The sequence below is a fragment of the Euleptes europaea genome, chromosome 4 (assembly GCF_029931775.1).
Source record: "Euleptes europaea isolate rEulEur1 chromosome 4, rEulEur1.hap1, whole genome shotgun sequence".
NCBI classification, from domain to species: Eukaryota; Metazoa; Chordata; class Lepidosauria; order Squamata; family Sphaerodactylidae; genus Euleptes; species Euleptes europaea.
In genome coordinates, this window is record NC_079315.1 from 3075832 (window position 1) to 3099122 (window position 23291).

The following is a 23291-nucleotide window of genomic DNA, read 5'->3' on the forward strand; positions in this document are numbered from 1 at the left end:
CTGTTCCTAACCCCCTCCAAGCTGGAAACAGACCTCTAGGCCCATGAACACATGACGCGGCCTTCTACTGAATCAGACCCTCGGTCCATCAAAGTCAGTACTGCCTACTCAGACTGGCAGCAGCTCCCCAGGGTCTCAGGCAGAAAAGGGTCTTTCACATCACCTACTTGCCCGGTCCCTTTAACTGGAGATGCCAGGGATTGAACCTGGGGCCTTCTGCATGCCAAGCAGAGGCTCCACCACTGAGCCACGGCCCCTCTCCATGGCTCTCCAGGGTCTCAGGCAGGGGTCTTTCACATCACCTACTTGCCCGGTCCCTTTAACCGGAGGTGCCAGGGATTGAACCTGGGCGCTTCTGCATGCCAAGCAGATGCTCTGCCACTGAGCCACAGCCCCTCCCCAATGTGCAGCTTTGGTATATGGAGGTTATGGTCCAGCCAGCTGATGACCCTTTGCTTCTCCGTGACTCCCTCGAATCCCCCCTAAGATTCCAAGAAGCCCACTCTAGTAACCCTCAGGACACGTTTTTACTGGATCAACACGTTTTTACTGGATCAATACCAACTGATGAACGGCTTGGATGAGACCATTTCCCGGGTCAGATTTTGGGTTCCAAGATGCAAAAGAGAGAGATGGAAAGGGAGCCAGTGGCCCATAAGGAGGGCTGGCCCCTGACCCACTCACAGGGGTTTCGCGACTTTTTGATCCCGGCCCACAGGTTGGGGAACACTGACGTAAGCCACCTTGGGCCCCCACTGGGGAGAAAGGCAGGGTATAAATAAATAAATAGAAGGAAGGAAGACATTCATATGTGATGGGGGTAGGGTTGCCAGTTCCAGGTTGTGAAATACCTGGAGATTTGGGGGGTGGAGCTTGGGGAGGGAGCGGTTTGGGGAGGGGAGGGTCCCCAGTAGGGGAGAGCCAGCGTGGTGTAGTGGTTAAGAGCAGTGGTTTGGAGCGGTGGAGTCTGATCTGGAGAACCGGTTTCAATTCCCCACTCCACCACATGAGCAGTGGAGGCTAATCTGGTGAACCGGGTTGGTTTCCCCACTCCTACACGTGAAGCCAGCTGGGTGACCTTGGGTTAGTCACAGCTCTCTCAGCCCCACCTACCTCACAGGGTGTCAGTTGTGGGGAGGGGAAGGGAAGGTGACTGTAAGCCGGTTTGAGTCTCCCTTAAGTGGTAGAGAAAGTCTCTTCTTCTTCTAATACCCTAGAGCAGTGATGGCGAACCTTTTAGAGACCGAGTGCCCAAACTGCAACCGAAAACCCACTTATTTATCGCCGAGTGCCAATGCGGCAATTTAACCTGAATACCTCCCCCAGAAAGGGCCCAGAGGGAGAGGCTAGGGTTGCCAAGTTCCTCTTCGCCATGAGTGGGAGGTTTTTGGGGTGGCGCCTGAGGAGGGCAGGGTTTGGGGAAGGACTTCAGTGCCATAGAGTCCAATTGCCAAAGTGGCAATTTTTTCCAGGGGAACTGATCTCTATTGGTTGGAGATCACCCGGGGCAGGGCAGAGCCGGAAAGGCCAGCGGCTTGGAGGAACCGCGTGTGCCGGCAGAGAGGGCTACGCGTGCCGGAAGTGGCACGCGTGCCATAGGTTCGCCAACACGGCCCTAGAGGCCCCCCCCCCAGCACCATTTTCTCCAGGGAACTATTCTCTGGAGGTCAGCGGTAATTCTGGGTGCTCTCCAGGGTCCTCCTGCAGGTTGGCGACCCTGTAAGTGGGTCTAAAATAAATAAATAATGTGCCCACCAGAAAATTGTGACTTTGCACACGGGCCGTTTCACCCACTGCAGAGAGAAAAAGAAGGAGAGTTGGTTTTTATAGGCTGACTTTCTCGACCACTGAAGGCAGAATCAAACCGGCTCACAGTCGCCTTCCCTCCCCCTCCCCACAACAGACACCCTGGGAGGTAGGTGGGGCTGGGAGAGCTGTGACTAGCCCCAGGTCACCCAGCTGGCTTCGGGTGGAGGAGCGGGGGTTCAGCAGATGAGCCTCCACCGCTGCCGTGGAGGAGCGGGGGACTCGAACCCGTTCCCGCCGCTCGGAGCCCACCGCTCCCCACCACCGCTCTTAACCGCGACACCACGCCGCCCGAGGCAGGAAGCGCAGCGCCTCCCCGCCGCCGCGCGAGCCACGCCGGACGGCCGACACGTGCAGGCGCGCCCCCCCTGGCCATCCCCGGGGGTGGGGGGGGGTGGGGTGGGGGTCTCCCGGCCAGGCGGCTGCAGACGGAGGGAGGGAGGGAGGGAGGGAGGGAGGGAGGCGGCGGCGGCCCGTGGGTGCCAGGGAGGGGCATTGGGTCCCAGCCCACCCACCCCCCCGGCCCCCTCGCCCCCGGGGCGCGGTGCAGGCGCGCGCCTCCGGCCGGTACCTGAGCGCGGCGGCCTCCCGGCGGGGCCTCTTGGCCTGGGGCGCGTCCGCTGCCATCGGGGTGGACAGGTGGGGGGACAGGTGGGTGGGGGCACAGGTGGGGGGGCAGCCTGGCCGCGGCGGGCAGCCCGGCGGGGAAGGAAGGAAGGAAGGAAGCAAGGAGGGAGGGAAGGGAGGGAGGCGGGGGGGGGGAGGGAGGCCGGCCGGTGACGCCAGGCGTCGCTGCGGGCGGGCGGGCCGGACGGGTCCCCCGCCCGGGCTGCCCCGGAGGCTCCGCTGCACCCCCAGCCTCCCCCCCCCGCCCGCGCGCGTGCATTGCTTGCATTGCTTGCATTGCATGCATTGCATGCATTGCAAGGCGCGCCCCTGCCCTGCGTTGCGTTGCGTTGCGTTGCGCGGCGCGCAAAGGCGGGCTGCGCGGCGCGCTGGAGAGGCCGGGCGGCGCCGGCTGGTTGGGGCGGGGAGGAGCCGGGGGAGGTCCGGGGCCGGGCGGGGGCTGCGCGGCCATCTTTCTGCCACCGCCGCCGCCCTTCGCCGCCTTGCTGCAGCCGGGCCCGTCCCCGGGGAGGTGAGCGCCCTTACACGCCCCCGACGGTAGCGGGGCTGGGTCGGCCAGAGGCGGGGGGGGGGGGAGGGAGGGGGCTCTTTCCAGACCCGCCCCCAAGAAGCGCTGCCGCCCTGCCCCGAGGAGCTTGCAATGCCCGGTGCAAGGAGGACAGGGTCGCCCACCTCCGTTTGGAGCCTGGGGAGGGGTTGGGGGTCTCCGGACCACTCCCTGGAGAAGAGGGCTGCTTGAGAGGGGGGGGGGGCTCCAGGGCGTTACGGGCTGCACAGGTCCCTCCCCTCCCCCGAACCCAGCCCTCCCCAGACTCCGCCCCCCTCCCCCAAAAAAATCTCCTGGGATTTCCTAACCTCGAGTTGGCACCCGAAGAGAAGGAAACGGGGTGAACAAATTGAGAGGAAGTTACGGCTAAGCTGGGGTTGCCAACCTCCAGGCGGTCAAGAATATAGCAATCACTATGGCTATTTATAGCAAACCAACGATAACATAAGCTTATAAATTCAATGTCTGATTTATCTTGTTATTTCTTCACAAGGATAGAAATTATACAAATTATTATATAGCAAACAATAAACAAAACAGGCTTCCGGTAATTTTCCTGTTTCATATAATCTTTCATCAGTTGGTAAGTATAGTCTTGAAAAAATTATAGTTCATTAATCCTCCGTTTCTTCTTTTTTTCAGATTCTTTACTGAAGAATTGCTGAGGACTATTATTGCCCAGTGGCGATCCCACGTTGTATCTTCTTAATGCTAAATAAAATATTTTTCCAAAGAGCTATCATTGGAATTCATTACACATTATACATCAAAAAATGCCACAAAACAAAGTTAATTAAATTATACTTACAGACAACTTTTTTCACGTCTTACATCCTAAAGTATATCAATCATATGATGAGTATTCTTATACCATGTTGGGATATAATAGAGGGAAAGGGTGCGATCGAGGATACGTAATTCCGTGTTAGAGGCTCCGATCGTGGCGCACTTTAAACAGGCAAAACATAGTGATACTGACCTCAGGTTTTTTGCCTTATGGCAATATCGGAAAAAACGGTTTCATAAGGAAAATATAGACAGGATTCTCCACCAAAGAGAGGCTCACTTTATTACAATGTTTAATACAATGGCCCCCAATGGATTGAACTCGGCGTGCGACTACTCTGCCTTTCTGTGATCTCTCATTGTAAACGCTGCATAGGAGCATCTTGTATAAATATCGCACCCTTTCCCTCTATTATATTATATAAGAATACTCATCATATGATTGATATACTTTAGGATGTAAGACGTGAAAAAAGTTGTCTGTAAGTATAATTTAATTAACTTTGTTTTGTGGCATTTTTTGATGTATAATGTATAATGAATTCCAATGATAGCTCTTTGGAAAAATATTTTATTTAGCATTAAGAAGATACAACGTGGGATCGCCACTGGGCAATAATAGTCCTCAGCAATTCTTCAGTAAAGAATCTGAAAAAAAGAAGAAACGGAGGATTAATGAACTATAATTTTTTCAAGACTATACTTACCAACTGATGAAAGATTATATGAAACAGGAAAATTACCGGAAGCCTGTTTTGTTTATTGTTTGCTATATAATAATTTGTATAATTTCTATCCTTGTGAAGAAATAACAAGATAAATCAGACATTGAATTTATAAGCTTATGTTATCATTGGTTTGTTATAAATAGCCATAGTGATTGCTATATTCTTGACTAACCTCCAGGCGGTGGCTGGAGGTCTCCCACTATTGCAACTGATCTTCAGGTGGCAGAGACCAGTTTCCCCTGGAGAAAACGGATGCTTGGGAGGGAGGGAGGGTGGGTGAGTGGGCTTCAGGGCCTTCTATTCTGCCGAGGTCCCAATCCAGCCCTCCCCAGGCTCCGCCCCCACCCCCAAAATCGCCTGGAATTTCCTAACCCAGAGTTGGCACCCTTACCGGTGCGTCCCTAAGGAGAGTTACTCCAGTCTAAGCAAGTTGAAATGAATGGGCTTCGACTGGAGTAACTCTCCTTAGGGACACACCGCAAGAGGAGGAAATGGGGTGAAGTTGAGACGAAGTTAGGGCTAAGCTAGGGTTGCCAGCCTCCAGCACCCGGACGGCGTTCCGACCCGACTTCAATCTCCCTCTTTTGGCCTTCTGTTAGGATTATGAAATAAGAGACTTTGCATTTGTACTTCCCAGACTTGGACCCCAAGCCGGAATTGACTTTTTTACAGTTGGCATATTTGTTTGTATATATTATTGTTGACTATCTTGCTGTATCGAGTCCATCTTTAGATTGGATAAGTTTCCATTGTCACACTATTGCACTTGCACTTTTGTTATTGTCAATATATACGTTTTGCAATCATTTTGAGAGCCAGTACTATCTTTACCTTAGTTAGCTTTGCCTCCAGGCAGTGGCTGGAGATCTCCCGTTGTGACAACTAATCTCCATGCGACAGAGGTCAGCTCCCCTGGAGAAAATGGCCTCTTTGGAAGGTAGACTCTATGGCATTACAACCCATTGAAGCCCCTCCCTTCTCCAACCCCCACCCTCTTCAGGTTCCACCCCAAAATCTCCCAGTATTTACCAACTTGGAGCCGGCAACCCTAGGGTAAGCAGTGAAGCCAAAATCTTCACGATGATGCTTCTTAATTATAGTGCTGTAAATTCCTAGCCCCTCCAGCTAAAGGGACCAGGCAAGTAGGTGGTGCGAAAGACCTCTGCCTGAGATCCTGTCGAGCGGCTGCCAGTCAGAGTAGACAATACCGACCTGAATGGAGCAGCGATGAGCTGATTCAGCATAAAGCATCTTTGTGTTCAAATTGATTTATTTTTTGATGCCTGTTAATCTGTCTCTCCAGCGTGGTGTAGTGGTTAAGAGCGGTGGTTTGGGAGCGGTGGACTCTAATCTGGAGAACCGGGTTCGATTCCCCCCACTCCTCCACATGGGTGCTGTAGGCTAATCTGGTGAAGTGGATTTGTTTCCCCGCTCCTGCACACGAAGCCAGCTGGGTGACCTTGGGCTAGTCACAGCTCTTTCAGCCTCACCCACCTCACAGGGTGTCTGTTGTGGGGAGGGGAAGGGAAGGTGATTGTAAGCCGGTATGGTTCTCCCTTAACGGGTAGAGAAAGTCGGCATATAAAAACCAACTCTTCTTCTTCCAACAGAAAATGATCCACAGTCTGTTCCTTATAAACTGCTCTGGCGATATATTCTTGGAGAAGCACTGGAAGAGCGCGGTCAGCCAGTCTGTGTGCGATTATTTCTTCGAAGCTCAGGAGAGGGCGGCCGACGTGGAGAATGTGCCTCCCGTCATCCCCACTCCACACCACTACCTCATCAGCATCTATCGGGATAAAATGTTTATTGTGTCCGTCATACAGACGGAGGTGCCGCCTCTCTTTGTCATCGAGTTCCTTCACCGGGTGGCAGACACCTTCCAGGTGAGTCCAGAGGACCGGCAGGGGGCTGGAGCAAGAAACCGCAGGGCTACGACGGACGTGGGCAGGGGACCCTCCCAAGGGAAAGAGAGATCTGCTGCTGGATGTGAGGGAGGGGTGGGGGGGGGACGCATCATATCTCTGACACTGGAGGGGGTTAAGCCCCCCCAGAGGAGCTTCTACTTGCTCTGTAGATAGAGAGCCAGCATGGTGTAGTGGTTAAGAGTGGTGGTTTGGAGTGGGGGACTCTAATCTGGAGAGCTGGGTTTGATTCCCCACTCTTCCACATGAGCGGTGGACTCTAATCTGGAGAACCGGGTTCGATTCCCCACTCCTACATGTGAAGCCAGCTGGGTGACCTTGGGCCGGTCACTGTTCTCTCCAAACTCTGTCAGCCCCACCTACCTCACAGGGTGTCTGTTGCGGGGAGAGGAAGGCAAGGCAATTGTAACCCCGTTTGATTCTTCATTAAGTGGTAGAGAAAGTCGGCATATAAAAAACCCAACTCTTCTTCTTCAGAGCACCTCCAAGGAAAATGGGGGGGGGGTTTCCCAAGCATTTCCTGTCGCTAATACTGACAACACTGCCCTGACCTGGGTAGTTCAGGCTAGCCTGATTTTGGTCTCGAAAGCTAAGTAGGGTTGGCCCTGGTTAGTGCTTGGACAGGAGACCACCAAGTAAGTCCAGGGTTGCTATGCAGAGGCAGGTAATGACAAACCACTTCTGAACGTCTCTTGCCTTGAAAACCCTCCTGGGTTTCCATAAGTCGGCTGTGGTTTGACCGCACTTTGCACACATGGTACTAACGAAGCACCGAGACGTGGTTCAAAAAGTTGCCAGAACTTTTAAGAAGCGCACGCTGGCAGTTGCTGACGGCCCAGGAAGCAACGGTCCAGGTATTCCTTCAGCAGTCGCGGTCCTCGGGTGCCGGCGGTGCTTAACCAGACTAAACCGCCTCCTTTGCGTCTTCTGGTTGGCCTAGGATTACTTTGGAGAGTGTTCGGAGACGGCCGTGAAAGACAACGTCGTCATTGTCTATGAGCTGCTGGAAGAGATGCTGGACAACGGCTTTCCCCTGGCGACGGAGTCCAATATTCTGAAAGAGCTCATAAAACCCCCTACCATCCTGCGTTCTGTCGTGAACTCCATCACAGGTACCCGGACGGCTTCGGAAAGTAATGCATTCTTTAGTTGTTGAGAGCCAGCGTGGTGTCGTGGTTAAGAGCGGAGAACCGGGTTCGATTCCCCACTCCTCCACATGAGCGGCAGAGGCTAATCTGGTGAACTGGATTTGTTTCCCCACTCCTACACACAAAGCCAGCTGGGTGACCTTGTGCTAGTCACAGCTCTCTTTGAGCTCTCTCAGCCCCACCTACCTCACAAGGTGTCTGTTGTGGGGAAGGGAGGGTGATTGTAAACCGGTTTGATTTTGCCTTGTGGTAGAGAAAGTCGTCACATAAAAACCAACTCTTCTTCCTTTTTCTTCTTCCTCTTCTTTCTCCTCTTCCTCTTCCCTGTGCAATTAAGGGTTGTGCTTAAAATCAAAGGATGTCTCAAGGATGGGGACATCTGGGGCGGGGGGTGAAACTGGAAAAATACAGGAACTGCCCCCCCCCCTCTGACTTGTTTCCAGTTAGGCAATTTGAGGGACCACAGAGGGCGAGGGGGAACCCCATTAAGCACTTGCTCTGTTGAAATGCCAGGGTTTTACACGCTCCGTGTGTTGCACAAAAGTTTAACTGGGCACCCAAATATGCTTGTGATCCTGTTGTGACAGTATGAGATGGTTTCTGTCCAAATAATACAAGAGCCAGCGTGGTGTAGTGGTTAAGAGCTGTGGTTTGGAGCAGTGGACTCTGATCTGGAGAACCTGGTTTGATTCCCCACTCCTCCACATGAGCGATGGAGGCTAATCTGGTGAACCAGGTTTGTTTCCCCGCTCCTGCACAACAAACCAGCTGGGTGACCTTGGGCTAGTCACAGCTCTCTCAGCCCTTCTGACCTCACAGGGTGTCTGTTGTGGGGAGGGGAAGGGAAGGTGATTGTAAGCCGGTTTGATTCTTCCTTAAGTGGTAGAGAAAGTCGGCATATAAAAACCAACTCTTCTTCTTGCTGTTGCTTACTACAAAATGTGTTTCCCAGTTTCAGCTTTTCATTTCTTTTCCTACTTCTCAGATGTCAAAAATTGAGACACGGGTGTTGAGGCTGAGTAGGATGTAGCCGTTAGCAGCTCTCTCGGGTGGTGTTTAGATTTGCCATTTTCGCCTGTTAAAAACAAAGGCGTTTATGCTTTTAAATTGCACAAACATGTCAAATAGTGCAGTTTTATATGCTAAGTTATGAATGCTGAGTTATAGTGTTAAACCAGGCAAATAAGTGTTATAGGAAAGCAAGTATGACACAGATTTCTGTCCATCCCCACAAAGAAAAAGAACCAAGGAAAAAGCAGCTTTTTTATAGAATCATAGAGTTGGAAGGGACCACCAGGGTCATCGTCCAACCCCCTGCACAATGCAGGAAATTCACAACTGCCTCCCCCAAACACCCCCAGTGACCCCTACTCCATGCCCAGAAGATGGCCAAGATGCCCTCCCTCTCATTATCTGTCCAAGGTCATAGAATCAGCATTGCTGACAGATGGCCATCTAGCCTCTGCTTAAAAACCTCCATGGGTTCAGATTTTTGGCAATTTTACATCTCTTGGCTGACTTCACTGTATTCTTTCAAAACTGCAGTTCTGTGTGAAGGATTTGGAAAAGAGTGTTTTTGGATATTTAGCTGTTTTTCAAATGTTTCGATCGGAGAGGCTAGGCAGCCGCACGGCCTGAGTGCTTGTCTGTTGGTGTCTTCCTGATTCCGTTGCTCCATCCGTTGTTTTCCCAAAGGCAGCAGTAATGTGGGCGACACTCTTCCGACGGGCCAGCTGTCGAACATTCCCTGGCGGAGAGCGGGGGTGAAGTACACCAACAACGAGGCCTACTTTGACGTAGTTGAAGAAATCGATGCCATCATAGACAAATCCGGTAAGGCGCTTCCGCAGCCGACGGCTTTATCCTTGAAGGGCAGAATAGTGTGATAGGAAGCTAGAGTTGGAAACATCCCAATCCTTTTGTGTGTGTGTGTTAGGTGCCGACAAGTCGCTTCCAACTCATGGCGACCCTATGAATGAAAGCCCTCCAAAACGTCCTATCCTGAACAGCCTTGCTCAGATCTTGCAAGTTGAGGGCTGTGGCTTCCTTGATTGAGTCGATCCATCTCTTGTTGGGTCTTTCTCTTCTCCTGCTGCCTTTAACTTTTCCTAGCATGACTGTCTTTTCCAGTGACTCTTGTCTTCTCATAATGTGTCCAAAATACGATAGGCTCAGTTTAGTCATTTCAGCTTCTAGGGTCAGTTCAGGCTTGATTTGATCTAGAACCCACTGATTTGTGTTTTTGGCGGTCCAGGGTATCCGTCACACTCTCCTCCAACACCACATTTCAAAAGAATCTACTTTATTCCATTCAGCTTTCTTCAATGTCCAGCTTTCACACCCATACATAGTAGTAGGAAATACGATGGCACGAATTAACTTGATCTTGGTGGCCAGTGACACATCCTTACATTTAAGAACCTTTTCCAGCTCCTTCATGGCTTCCCTTCCCAGTCTCATTCTCCTCTTGATTTCTTGGCTGCAGTCTCCTTTTTGGTTGATGATGGAGCCAAGGAATAGAAATAGGAAGCTAGGGTTGGAAAAGATCCAAATCCTTTTACTGTACCTTAAAATAATACAGCGAGAGAGTGAGAGAGAGAGAGAGTACATGTGTTTGGAGAATTTCACATATGTTACAGGTAAAGGTAGTCCCCTGAGCAAGCACTGGGTCATTACTGACCCGTGGGGTGACATCACATCCCGATGTTTACTAGGCACACTGTTTTTATGGGGTGGTCTGCAATTGCCTTCCCCAGTCGTCTACACTTTACCCCCAGCAAGCTGGGAAGCTGAGTCAACCTTGATCTGGCTACCTGAAACCGGCTTCCGTCAGGATCGAACTCAGGTTGTGAGCAGAGCTTGGACTGCAGTACTGCAGTTTCCCACAGGGCTGAGAGGGAAAATATGACTTCTTGATAGGACGAGGCCTGAGCTGGCTGAGTTTGTTGGGCATCTCGGAGGCAGAAAGAGGCTTTGGATCTGCCACAGGGGGGTGTCTGAAAGAAAATAGCAGAACTCCAAAGAAGCGGTGCGGTTGTTTTCCACGGACTGGGGTTTGGAGGCCCCTGAGTACAGCCGGGCTTGACTGGGCAGTGTCTGCTATTAGCCGCTGATACCCTCCCCCTCGCCTCCTCTCTCATGCACTCCCTTTACTGACGTAGCAGCTTAAACTGTTCTGGTAGACTGCCACAATCCAGAAATTAATTCTAGTAACTAAGAGCTGTCTGGAGAAAATCCCCATCCCTTTTTATAACAAAACAGCAGGCTTAGAAAGCTGAAGCTCTGCTGAAGGCAGAGTACTGGGGGGGGGAAAGTGAAGGGGTCAAAGAGCTTTAATAAGTTACAGGAGAGCTCCAGGTGATTGATGTTGATTTTGTGTGTGTGGGGGGTGTGTGTGTTTTAATTGCTTGTTTTAGTATTTCGATCTGTTTGGTGTTTTGGTGGGGCTTTTTTAGTTTTAATTGCTGCTTTTAATATTTTGACCTGCATTTTTGTGGCTTTTTAAAAGTTTTAATTGTTCCTTTTGACCTGTTTGGTGTTTTAGTGGGAGATTTTTAAGTTTGAATGGCTGCTCTTAGTATTTTGACCTGTTTGGTGTTATTGTTGTTTGGTTATTGTTTAGTTTTAATTGCTACTTTTTGTATTTTGACCAGTTTGGTGTTTTGGTTGTCATTGTACTTTATTGTGTGTCTGTTGCTCTGTAGTTTAAATAAATTCTCTCTTCCAGGCTCCACCGTCTTTGCAGAAATCCAAGGGGTCATTGACGCCTGCATCAAGCTCTCCGGGATGCCCGACCTCTCGCTTTCTTTCATGGTAAACAGAGCTCTTATTTCTGCCCGGCTCCACTTCTGCTGGTGACTCTCCAACCTGTTGTGTGCACAGAAGAATTGCAGTGATGAATGGAAAAAATGAAGGTTCTTCAGAACAGGCCAGGCCTCTGAACCTATTAGTCATTAAAATGCTTTTTAAAGCGTGTTAAACTCATTCAGTCTTCCAGCAGTCATATTACATAGGACAGGTCTGACCTCCCAAGTCTATTGTGATTTGCTAAAGATGAGTTTGAGTGAGGTTTTGAGCCCAGATCCAGGCATGTCAACATCTGCCTATGTTAACAGATTTTAGGGGTGAGCGTGTGATGAAGCATCCGGGTTCTTATTTAGGGGGAACAACTTGCCTTGTTTCCTTGTCCATAGAACCCCCGGCTTCTCGATGATGTGAGTTTTCATCCCTGCATTCGTTTCAAGCGCTGGGAGTCGGAAAGAGTCCTCTCCTTCATCCCCCCAGATGGAAACTTCAGGCTGATTTCCTATCGGGTCAGTTCGCAAAAGTAAGTCTGAAAGGGTCGCTAACCTTTTCTCTCGTCCCAACCGCTTCCTTCCTGTGTGCAGGGGGAATATCTGTAGCTTCTCTTAGAAGGTTTTTGGTAACCTAAAATGTTTCCTTCATGCCAGTAAAAATAGACACTCTTTAAAAGGTCAAAACAAAGTGGAGACCCCACCCATGGGCTTAGAGTCTGGAGTTGGAGGGCTTCCGCCACAAGGGAAGGGTGTGTGTGTTTGTGTGTTTACGCTGGGGACTCCATTCCCCTATAAAACCTTGGCATTTCCAAGTCTGGGTTGCACAGCTGAGATTGAGATGTTATCCAAGAGCTGGCCCTGACATGAATGGCCCAGGCTGGCCTAATCTCGTCAGCTCTCAAAAGCTAAGCAGGGTCGGCCCTGGTTAGTACTTGGATGGGAGACCACCAAGGAAGTCCAGGGTCGCTACGCTGAGGTAGGCAATGCAAACTACCTGTGAACATCTCTTGCCTTCCTGTGTGTGGGAATGTCTCCCTTCCTGTGTGGAGCGGGAACATCTGTAGCTTCCGTTATGAGGTTTTTGGTAACATAAAACGTTGCTTTTGTGCCAGTAAAAACACACTCTTTAAAAGGTCAGACCAAAGTGGAGCCCCATAAATTGAAGAAAAAAGAAGGGAATAGAACCCAGCCTAGAAAACAGAAGTTGGGTACCCAAGGTTGGGTGGGATGAAAAAAATATATAAAGAATGGAAATATATAATTTATTAGAAGCGCTATGTCAAGATTAAAATAATTTAAAAAACGTTAAAATGGCGCAATGGCATTTCCTAAGGTTGAGCTGTTCAGTATCATCAGCTTCACATTGTTTGACTAGGTTGATACTTGCACACAGCTTATGTGGGAGACATATACAGCCCGGCATAAAAACTTAAAACAATCCTACCAGATGTTGGTGTAATTGGTAATATATGCAACCTATTACACGCCTGGTCTGTTTTATATTGCCTGTATATGTAAATATATTTGTAATATGTGTGCATGTTTTACATGTGATTCAAATAGACCACTGAGGAAGGCCATACAGGCCGAAACGCATTTAGCTTGTGGCGACAGACATCAGCCTTAAGAAATGGCATTGTGCGATTTTAACGGTTTTAAAATAATTTTAATCTTGACATAGCACTTCTAATAAATTATATATTTCCGTTTTTTATATATATTTTTCATCCCACCCAACCTTGGGCACCCAACAACGGCCCCCATAAGTTGCCATAAGTTGGCTGCGATTTGACAGCACTTGACCCACAAACACAGCCCCTGGGGACATGGGCAAGAGATTCTAGAAGGATTCATCCGCGCCCCCTTGCTCGCCACTGTAAGTCACTGGATTCCGTGAGGCAGCTTCTCTTTACAGGACGGCTTATTTGTGTGTCTGGCAAACCCGACACTCCCCCTTCAACCGAAGCCTGCCTCATCCTCCTGGATCAGTCGCTCAGAGGGTGAAGAGCATGCAGGAGCTGTCGAACCGTCCGCGTGGTGTAGTGGTTAAGAGCGGTGGTTTGCAAGTGGTGGACTCTGATCTGGAGAACCGGGTTTGATTCCCCACAACTCCACATGAGCGGCGGAGGCTAATCTGGTGAACCGGGTTGGTTTCCCCACTCCTACACACGTAGCCAGCTGGGTGGCCTTGGGCTAGTCAACAGCTCTCTCAGCCCCATCCACCTCACAGGGTGTCTGTTGTGGGGAGGAGGAGGGAAGGTGATTGTAAGCTGGTTTGATTCTTCCTTAAGTGGTGGAGAAAGTCGGCATATAAAAACCAACTCTTCTTCTTGTTCTTGTTCTTCTGTATATAAGGGAGGTGTGCGCATAGCTGCATAGAGGGATTTGGTACATCTCACGCATTTGCTGCTTTCCACCCTGGTACTAAAGAAAAACCGCCCTTGCCTTCTCTTTCCTAGCTTGGTGGCCATTCCTGTGTACGTGAAACACTCCATCACTTTCAAAGAGAACTCCTCTTGCGGGAGGTTCGATGTTACGATTGGACCGAAACAGAACATGGGGAAGACGGTGGAAGGCGTTGTCATGACCGTCCACATGCCAAAAGCCGTACTCAATATGAGCCTCACACCCTCCCAAGGCAGCTACATGTTTGATCCTGTCACCAAGGTGAGGCCTTCTCCGGCCGGATGTTGTCTTCAGGGTGTGTTCAACCAAGGGGAGGGGCTGTGGCTCAGTGGCAGAGCCTCTGCTTGGCATGCAGAAGGTCCCAGGTTCAATCCCCGGCATCTCCAGTGAAAGGGACCAGGCAAGAAGGTGATGTGAAAGACCCCTGCCTGAGACCCTGGAGAGCCATGGAGAGGGGCCGTGGCTCAGTGGTGGAGCCTCTGCTTGGCATGCAGAAGGTCCCAGGTTCAATCCCCGGCATCTCCAGTTAAAGTGACCAGGCAAGCAGGTGATGTGAAAGACCCTCCGCCTGAGATCCTGGAGAGCCGCTGCTGGTTTGAGTAGACAATACTGACTTGGATGGACCCAGGGTCTGATTCAGTAGAAGGCAGCTTCATGTGTTCATGTGTCCATTCTTTGGTCTGTGGCTCAGTGGTAGAGCCTCTGCTTGGCATGCAGAAGGCCCCAGGTTCAATCCCTGGCATCTCCAGTTAAAGGGACCAGGCAAGCAGGTGATGTGAAAGACCCCTGCCTGAGACCCCGGAGAGACTGAGAGCCATGGCTCAGTGGTAGAGCATCTGCTTGGCATTCAGAAGGTCCCCAGTTCAATCCCCTTCATCTCCACCTACTAGGCAAGTAGGTGATGTGAAAGACCTCTGCCTGAGACCATGGAGAACCGCTGCCGGTCTGAGTAGGCAGTACTGACTTTGATTGACCGAGAGTCTGATTCAGTGTAAGGCAGCTTCATGTGTTCATGGGTTCAAGGTCCCTTCGCCCAGTTAGAGGGGCTTTCCCTAAGGAAGTTGGATTTTCCTCCAGAATCACTTCTCCCATACTTCCTAAATATGGGCAGATACAGAGATTTCCCCACACCATCAGCAATAGGGATTCAAATTATTACCGTAATCAGTCTCCCATTTATCGGATGTCAATTACTATTGACGGCATCTTTCTAAACAGCTTTGAGCTGGGAAGAAATCTTTTAGGTTGCTAAAATGTTTTTCCCCAATCAGTCATCATGTACATATCATGGGACCGTGACTTCCAGCTTCATCTCCTACTTCTTAATGTTGGAATTCACATGTAGGTTTTTCACTTACAAATTGTGGTGTGGTTAAGAGCGGTGGTTAGGAGAGGTGGACTCTAATCTGGAGAACTGGGTTTGATTCCCCACTCCTCCACATGAGCGGCAGACACTAATCTGGTGAACCTGGTTGGTTTCCCCACTCCTCCGCATGAAGCCAGCTCGGTGACCTTGGGCTAGTCACAGCTCTCTCAGCCCCACCTACCTCACAGGGTGTCTGTTGTGGGGAGGGGGAGGTAAGGTGATTGTAAGCCGGTTTGAGTCTCCCTTAAGTGGTAGAGAAAGTTGGCATATAAAAACCAACTCTTCTTCTTTTTCTTCTCCTCCTCCACATTGTTTCTCTCTTCCATTTGTCATCTAGACTTTGATTTCATGGCTCTCGGGTTTTGCTATTTCTGCCCAAAGGGCCTTGTACTTCACTGTTATGCACCCCTTGACAAGTATGTGACAAGAGCACACACATTTAGTAGCATGCATGTGCTTTCTTGGCATACCAATCCGTGTAATCAATTAATGATTAATTCAAAGGTACACGAGCGAAACTTTTTAAAAAGTGCCTAATGGGTTCTAGAGTAAAGTACCTTCATTCCAAAGCAGTAGCTTGCAGAGCCATAAAAAAAATTAGACGTAGCCAAGTTGTAGAATCCTGTGTGAACAAACCGTGACTTCTAGATTCCTGTACATTTTCAAGTGAAAAAAGTAAGACGCCACCATTAAGCAAAGAAGAAGAAGAAAGGTGTGTGGGGGGGAGGTAGTTGTGAATTTCCTGCATTGTGCAGGGGTTTGGACTAGATGACCCTGGTGGTCCCCTTCCAACTCTGTGATTCTAGAGAAAAATGTTAGAATCATAGAGTTGGAAGGGGCCATAGAGGCCATCTAGTCCAACCCCTGCTCAATGCAGGATCAGCCTAGAGCATCCCTGACAAGTGCTTGTCCAGCCTCTGCTTAAAGACTGCCAGTGAGGGGGGAGCTCACCATCTCCCTACGGAGCCGACTCCACTGTCGAACAACTCTTACTGTAAATTCCCCCCCCCATATCCAGACGGTACCCTTTCCACCCGTAATTTAAGCCCATTATTGCGAGTCCTATCCTCCGCTGCCAAAACACTGCACAGTAGTAGAGAACGTGGGTAGCAGGCCAAGAGGTCCTTTGTTAAAAATTCAGCACATCTGTAAATTCATGGGGATGGGGGAGCAAGCCGCATCTTTCATTCTTAGCATAGTGCTCTTCCCTCCCCCCCACCACTCCCTTCTGATTGCCAGAGTGAGCACATTTGAGAAAATCACCATAAAACGTTGTGGTTTCAGGTGTTAACGTGGGATGTCGGCAAGATCGCCCTTCAGAAGCTGCCCAGTCTTAAAGGGACGGTGAATTTGCAGTCTGGAGCCCCCAAACCAGAAGAGAACCCCAGCCTGAACGTCCAGTTCAAGATCCAGCAGCTGGCCATTTCAGGTGAGGAAGGGGCCGCACCGGCCCAGAAGGATGCTTCGGGCTTTGCGGACTTCCCTGTTCTCTTCTCTTGAGAGCCAGCGTGGTGTAGTGGTTAAGAGCAGTGGTTTGGAGCAGTGGACTCTGATCTGGTGAACTGGGTTTGTTTCCCCACTACTCCACATGAAGCCATCTGGGTGACCTTGGGCTAGTCACAGTTCTCTTAAAGCTCTCGGCCCCAACTACCTCCCAGGGTGTCTGTTGTGGGGAGGGGAAGGTGATTGTAAGCTGGTTTGAGTCTCCCTTAAGTGGTGGAGAAAGTCAGCATATAAAAACCAACTCTTCTTCTTCCTGGGCTCTGCTGCATACCCCAAAAGTTGAGGATGAAACTAGAGTTCGTGTGGCTTTGTGGGCAGTGAGGGGGGAGTTTCTCTGGGTGAGCAGCTTAGCTTTCTGGAAAAGGGGGCGCTTTGTTGGACTTCATGAGGGATTGGCAGGGGCATGGCCTGAACTAGCCTAGCCGTTTTTAAAAACATAACATCCTGTTTCCGGGCTGGGCAGGGCCACCCCCGCTGGGTTGTGTTGCTTGTGGCTCCCATTGAATTCTATGGGGCCAACGGCACAGGAGTGCAATTGAAAGGCTGCAAAACTAGAGAAAGTCGACATATAAAAACCATCTCCTCTGCATCACTTTTGGCTTCCATTTCTGCCCAAAGGGCCATGTATTCACTATTATGCACCACTTGGCAAGTATGTGTCAAGAGCGCATACACGCATTTAGTAGCATGCATGTGCTTCTGTGGCATACCAGTTCGTGTAATCGATTAATGATTAATTCAAAGGTACACGAAACTTTTTTAAAGCTCCTAATGGGTTCCAGAGGTGCGTGTTAAAAAGTGCAATCTTCAATATTGAGAAATGTTTTTAATTCTCCTGTAATCTTCCACTCCAGGACTGAAAGTCAATCGCCTCGACATGTACGGGGAGAAGTACAAACCGTTTAAGGGTGTGAAATACATCACGAAAGCAGGGAAATTCCAGGTCCGAACATGAGGCAAAAGATCCCTGCTTTGCTGGCCGGAAAGCGAGTGTGGGTTTGATTTGTGGAGGGTTCTTTTTGTTTTTTACGTTGAGGAGCAAACGTGATTATGTAGCGATACACTCTTAGGCGCCAATTGAATAAGGACTCTGGTTCGGCTCGTTCCCACCCATGGCAGCCCCCGTCAATCAAATGGTAGTTTAATCCGTTTTGGTCTATGGCTTTGAACTAGCGTTGCGCTTACTGTAGCACCAATTTCCTTTCTGCGGACCCTCGGGGCTGACGAAATCGGCACGACACCCACCCCCCCAACCCCGGGACTGGCCGCAGAACCAGCTAGTACCGTACACTGCCATGCAAAATACCAAAGCACAAGAACGGTGCAGAATATTCTGGCAAATCCTCCTTTGGACGCGAAGAAGACGACACGAGAATTTGCAGCCTGGGAGAAGTTGGCCCTCCATGCACCTTGCAGGTTGGAAGGGGGGCTCCCTGCCCTGTTTACAACACGCTGCCTTTTAAGCCGAAGCGTTGGCCTTATCTGCTTTCCTCTTGTGTGTTCAGCACACAATCTGAAGCCGACACTTGTTTTTTCTACCTACTTGCTTTTCTTGGCAGGTGCAAAACTTATTGAAGTCTGCTTGGATTTCACAGGTACCCTTATACTTTAAAAGTGTCTCTTCTCCTACCCGCCATCGTCTGGTTGTGCCATGGATACCTCAAGAGTAGCTCACAGGTTATTTAAAAGGTTGTGTTACTGATTTGTAATGAAATAAAAGGGAACTCTGCTAGAAGCGGATTCTTGTCTGTTCGTTTTAATGTTTGAGTTCTTACCAGCAGTTCAGCACATGGGAACCGCTGGAGTCTGTGGGCTTTCTTCTCCACAAGGCTCCTCCTAGAAATACTCTGGGTACTGGCCGCAGCCCAAACGTTCAAGTAAGTTCCCTTGAACTGTGTCAAGTCTGAATGCATTTGAGTCTTTGATTTTTACTTCTGGTTGGTGATTTCCATCTTCCGTGCTCTCCAACGTAGTGCTGAACCCCCGTCCTGGACATTTACAAGAAGTTAGGGTCTTTTTTTCCCCAGGTCAGACTACAGCATGGTGATGTAGAATACTAGAATCATAGAGTTGGAAGGGACCACCAGGGTCATCTAGTCCAACCCCCTGCACAATGCAAGAAGTTCACAACTACCTCCCCCCAGTGACCCCTACTCGATGACCAAGATGCGTTTCCTCTCATCATCTGGTTAAGAGAGGTGGTTTGGAGCAGTGGACTCTGAACTGGAGAACCGGGTTTGATTCCCCACTCCTCCACATGAGCGGCAGAGGCTAATCTGGTGAACTGGATTTGTTTCCCCACTCCCACACATGAAGCCAGCTGGGTGACCCTAGGCTAGTCACAGCTCTCTCAGCCCCACCTACCTCACAGAGTGTCTATTGTGGGGAGGGGAAAGGAAGGTGATTGAAAGCAAGTTTGATTCTTCCTTAAGTGGTAGAGAAAGTTGGTATATAAAAATCAACTCTTCTTCTACAGTTTCATCTGAAGCTCTCTACTATCCAAGTACTCATGGCCAGAATGCAGTACTTCTAGGAGAAAGAATGTGTGGGTTAAAAGGAAGGTGTTTTCCTTGCCACGGTTGTCTTTCTAACTACAGTTCTCCCTTTTACCACCCAACAGTTGAGTGCAAATGAATCAATGCTTGTGGCTGGGTGCTAAGTCTCACAAGCGTTTTCCCTGGTTTTTAAAACGAAAAAAAAAACAAAAAAACAAAAAACTTAAAGTCATAGAGTTGGAAGGAAGCACCAGGGTCACCTAGTCCAACCCCCTGCACAATGCAGGAATTTCACAACTACTTCCCCACCATACCCCCAGTGACCCCTACTCCATGTCCAGAAGACGGCCAAGAGGCCCTCCCCTCCCATGAACCGCCTAAGGTCACAGAATCAGCATTGCTGACAGGTGGCCATCTAGCCTCTGCTTAAAAACCTCCATGGAAGGAGAGCTTCACCACCTCCCAAGGAAGCCTGTTCCACTGAGGAACCGCTCTGTTAGGAAATTCTTCCTAATGTCTAGACAGAAACTCTTTTGATCTAATTTCAACCCATTGGTTCTGGTCCGACCTGGGACAACAGAACAACTCGGCATCCTCCTCTATATGACAGCCCTTCAAGTACCCGAAGATGGTTATCATATCTCCTCTTCAGGCTAAACTGATCTTTCAAACTCAGAAAACAGTGCCCTTGAACCGATTTTTATACAAATGCATTTTTATTTTGTTTGAACAGAACGAAGGTTGAAAATATTAGCATATACAACAAAATTTCTTGTTCAAAAACAAAGGTATTTTAGTGGCAAAAAAACCGTTCCTACCAGACATTCAAGTTTGTTTCGTCTTAGGTCTGATGAACACCGAGTGTTCAGGGAAGCCTCCGTTGCATAAGGTGTAGAGGATATTAACTTCTATAAAAGATTGTTGAGCTTAACACACATTCTGAAGAAATATCCAAGGCAAACACGATTCAGAGCTTTCCCTCAAAAACATTCCTCAACAAAAAGAAAAAGCAATCTTTGGCATCAACCATCCATGTACTTTAAAGGCATTAGTAATATTGCATTAATACAAAGTCAAGCAATTAAAAGGGCTATTACAAAGCTCATGAGGAAAGGCTGAACAGGAAGTCAGGAAGAGCCCTTCCGGAAGGCCGCCTCCACGCTCCTCTCCGGCCAGAGGTCAAGCCAAGACATTCCCTTTCGGTGCCGGTTGTGGCTAATTATTGCCAGAGGCAAAATGAAAGTTCTGAGTACCATGCAGTTGGCAATCTCTAGGCACAAGCAGTGACGGGTGGGGGGTGGGGAGAGAGAGACAAGCAAACACCACCTGCCCCTGCAGTGTAGGCGAGGCTATGATAAAGTAATTTGTATGCCCTTTTTAAATTGCACATGCCAGGGAAGGCCAAACGCTGAGGATCCAGAGAATCTTAAGTCAACAAGTGCAGCTCTCTAATCCTGCGGTGACGCTAATGGGCGTCCGCTTGCTAACAAGCGTTATTTCTACCCACACAAAAATGTATTGACCTGCAGAGGGTGCCATATCCTCAGCACAAAATGCTTCTGTGCAATTAACTTTACATGATTTGAAGTTATCTCCCTTCCAAAACAAATGTGCTTTCAATGTAAGTGTCAACAGAGGTTGTGCAGGAGGGGTTCCTGGTGCAAGAGACCCCCAAATGAATCGCTCCGTGCAAATGGCAAACCGTCGCCAGTCTATCCTCAAGCATGCTAAAGTACGGATGTACTGCCTTAGCACCAAACACTCTTCCAAAATACCAGCATCCTGAACTCAACGGAAAGACATTGTTCCATTTGACACCGGATGCGGTTCAAAAGCATTGGGTTTATGCGGCATGCGTTCAGGGGTTCCCTACAAAGTGCAGATAGCCTGAAGTTGTGTGAAGAGTGACACCTGAAAGCCCACGCAAAGACGCCGTCTCTTGTACCTTCAATACGGTGATCGGAATACATAGCCCCAAACTTCTCTATTACCAGAATGAAATAAGCGGGGTGGCAAAATTCATTGAAACTGAGGACCACTCTCTCTTCCTGCTGGCCTTGGAAGCAAGCGATTGCTAGACCTGGCAGGTGGGAAGAGGTGGAAATATCCAGACTCTTTTACGTTCTGGCTCTTTTGAAATGAGTTAAGCGAAGGGAGGAATCGGGGATCAGGGTTGTGCTCTGTCTCTCAACGAGCGACGCTCTCAAAACAAGGCGTTCTACCAGTTGTTGGTCGCTATGGCAATGTCATCCCAATTTTTGATGGCTTAAGATCTCCACCGGCCCCACCCCACCCTCTATAATAGCAGCAGCAACAACTTTTCAGCAAACAGCCGTTTCCGTAGCGGGGTTCAGTGTTTGGTGAAGATTCACTTAGCATTATACCAACTCGGAGGGAGTTAGAGAGGGGAACAGAAAACTGTGAAGTGCCAACTCTTTTGTGTCATCCTGATTGTCCCGCACAATAAAAAGAGCTAAGGAAACGGAAAGCGTCCCAGAATTTCAATCCATGCCGGACTGAAATCTGCATCGACTGCCTCGCATAGAAGCCATTGGCATAGAGAGGGGAGGGGGGGGAAATGTGATTCTGAGATTAGAGTTCATAAAAACACAAGATTATTAAAGGCCCCCAGAAAAGCAAGAGAGAAAAGAGCAGTAGTCCTTTCGGAGACGGGAAAAAAATTACGGTGAGGTTAGATACAAAAGGTCGCTCGGCGTGGAGTTAAGGCCCCTCCGAGGTCTCCGGAAGGCGAGTGTTCATTTTTTGCAGCACCTTTTCGCCAATTACAAAATTCTCTTCTGCTTCAAAAGGGATTTTATAAAAGACAATACCGGGGGGAAGGGAGAGAGCAGCTCTCTACTGGTACCACGGGGTTTTCCTGACCCAGCGTAGAGTGAATCCAGCATCCGTTCTGATCTTAATAGATGCCGCCTCGGCTTCTCGGACGGTCTCCTTAACAGACTGCATCAGGTTCTGGGCATTGTGAACCAACATCTCAGTCGCCTGCAGGAAAAATAAATGTGTTTTAAACATAAGAACATAAGAAAGGTCCTGCTGGATCAGACCGAGGCCCATCCAGTCCAGCAGTCTGTCCACACAGTGGCCAACCAGGTGCCTCTAGGAAGCCCCACAAACAAGACGACTGCAGCAGCACCATCCTGCCTGTTTTCCACAGCACTCCAGATAATAGGCATGCTCCTCTGATCCTGGACAGAATAGGTATGCATCATGAGTAGTATCTATTTTGACTAGTAGCCATGGATAGCCCTCTCCTCCATGAACATGTCCACTTCCCTCTTAAAGCCTTCCAAGTTGGCAGCCATCACCACCTCCTGGGGCAGGGAGTTCCACCATTTAACTATGCTTTGTGTGAAAAAACACTTCCTTTTGTCTGTTTTGAATCTCTCGCCCTCCAGCTTCAGCAGATGACCCCGTGTTCTAGTATTATGAGAGAGGGATAAAAGCTTCTCCCTGTCCACTCTCTCCATACCATGCATAATTTTATAGACCTCTATTTTATAGACACAACACAAAAACGTCTCTCTCCTTTTATTTATTTTTTTGCAATCAAGTCGTAGCTGACTTGTGACAACCATGTAGGGTGGTTTGCCATTGCCTGCCTCTGCATAGCAACTCTGCAGAGGACGGCGATGGCCAGCCACCTCTGCTTCTCCCTTGCCGTGAAAGCTCGTTGCTGGGGTCGCCGTAAACCGGTTGCGATTTGACAGACCTTATCTACATACTTTTTTGTGTATACACTTAAAAAAATAAATCATAGATCACACACAAAATGTGGCTTGCGAAAAGGCCCTTAGAAACCAGCACAACTGTTAGCTGCTCCTTCTAATAATTATAGGACACAACTTCACAACTCCCAGAAATCCAATTTTTCAGCTTTTAACAAGAGCAAAGGGTTCCAAGTGCTGCTAACGGGGATCCATTCACCAACAGCGAACTCCCACAAAAGTAATTGTCCACTTTTCCAATGCCAAGGACATTGCTTGGGGTATTTACCTGTTCAGACTCCTCGTCGCTGATGTTGGTCCGACCCAACATAGTCGCTTTGACAGTGGAAAGGATCTTGAGCTGAGTGCTGATGGTCGGGATCCGTTCGCAGACCTAAGGCGAGGACAGAAGGAGGAGCTCGTTCAAACGCC

The 23291-nt window shown here is 49.3% G+C and overlaps 2 protein-coding genes across 3 annotated transcripts in view; one reads left to right on the forward strand and one right to left on the reverse strand.

Annotated features, from left to right (window-relative positions):
* Positions 1-6107: 6107 nt before the first annotated feature.
* On the forward strand, positions 6108-17661 carry AP3M1 (adaptor related protein complex 3 subunit mu 1). The gene is made up of 8 exons (XM_056848230.1): positions 6108-6380; positions 7360-7531; positions 9263-9400; positions 11295-11380; positions 11761-11894; positions 13824-14031; positions 16421-16565; positions 17494-17661. The coding sequence occupies exons 1-8, from the start codon at positions 6108-6110 to the stop codon at positions 17592-17594; spliced, it is 1257 nt and encodes a 418-aa protein (XP_056704208.1). The 3' UTR covers positions 17595-17661.
* A 4314-nt stretch (positions 17662-21975) lies between these two features.
* The window catches only part of VCL (vinculin), an 80672-nt gene continuing 79356 nt past the window's right edge, over positions 21976-23291 (reverse strand). For both annotated transcript variants that reach the window (XM_056848516.1, XM_056848517.1), the window contains 2 exons: positions 23149-23253; positions 21976-22137 (listed from right to left, as the gene is read on the reverse strand). In XM_056848516.1, coding sequence (XP_056704494.1) covers positions 21991-22137; positions 23149-23253 — 252 coding nt within the window. In that variant the 3' untranslated portion in view covers positions 21976-21990. The remainder of the gene's footprint in view (positions 22138-23148; positions 23254-23291) is intronic.

Excerpts from the sequence above, each read along its gene's own strand:
- AP3M1 (XM_056848230.1), top strand. The coding sequence starts at position 6,108 with ATGATCCACAGTCTGTTCCTTATAAACTGCTCTGGCGATATATTCTTG. Across the intron at positions 11,895-13,823 it reads TATCGGGTCAGTTCGCAAAA|CTTGGTGGCCATTCCTGTGT; the intron begins GTAAGTCTGAAA and ends TCTCTTTCCTAG. Across the intron at positions 16,566-17,493 it reads CCAGCAGCTGGCCATTTCAG|GACTGAAAGTCAATCGCCTC; the intron begins GTGAGGAAGGGG and ends CTTCCACTCCAG.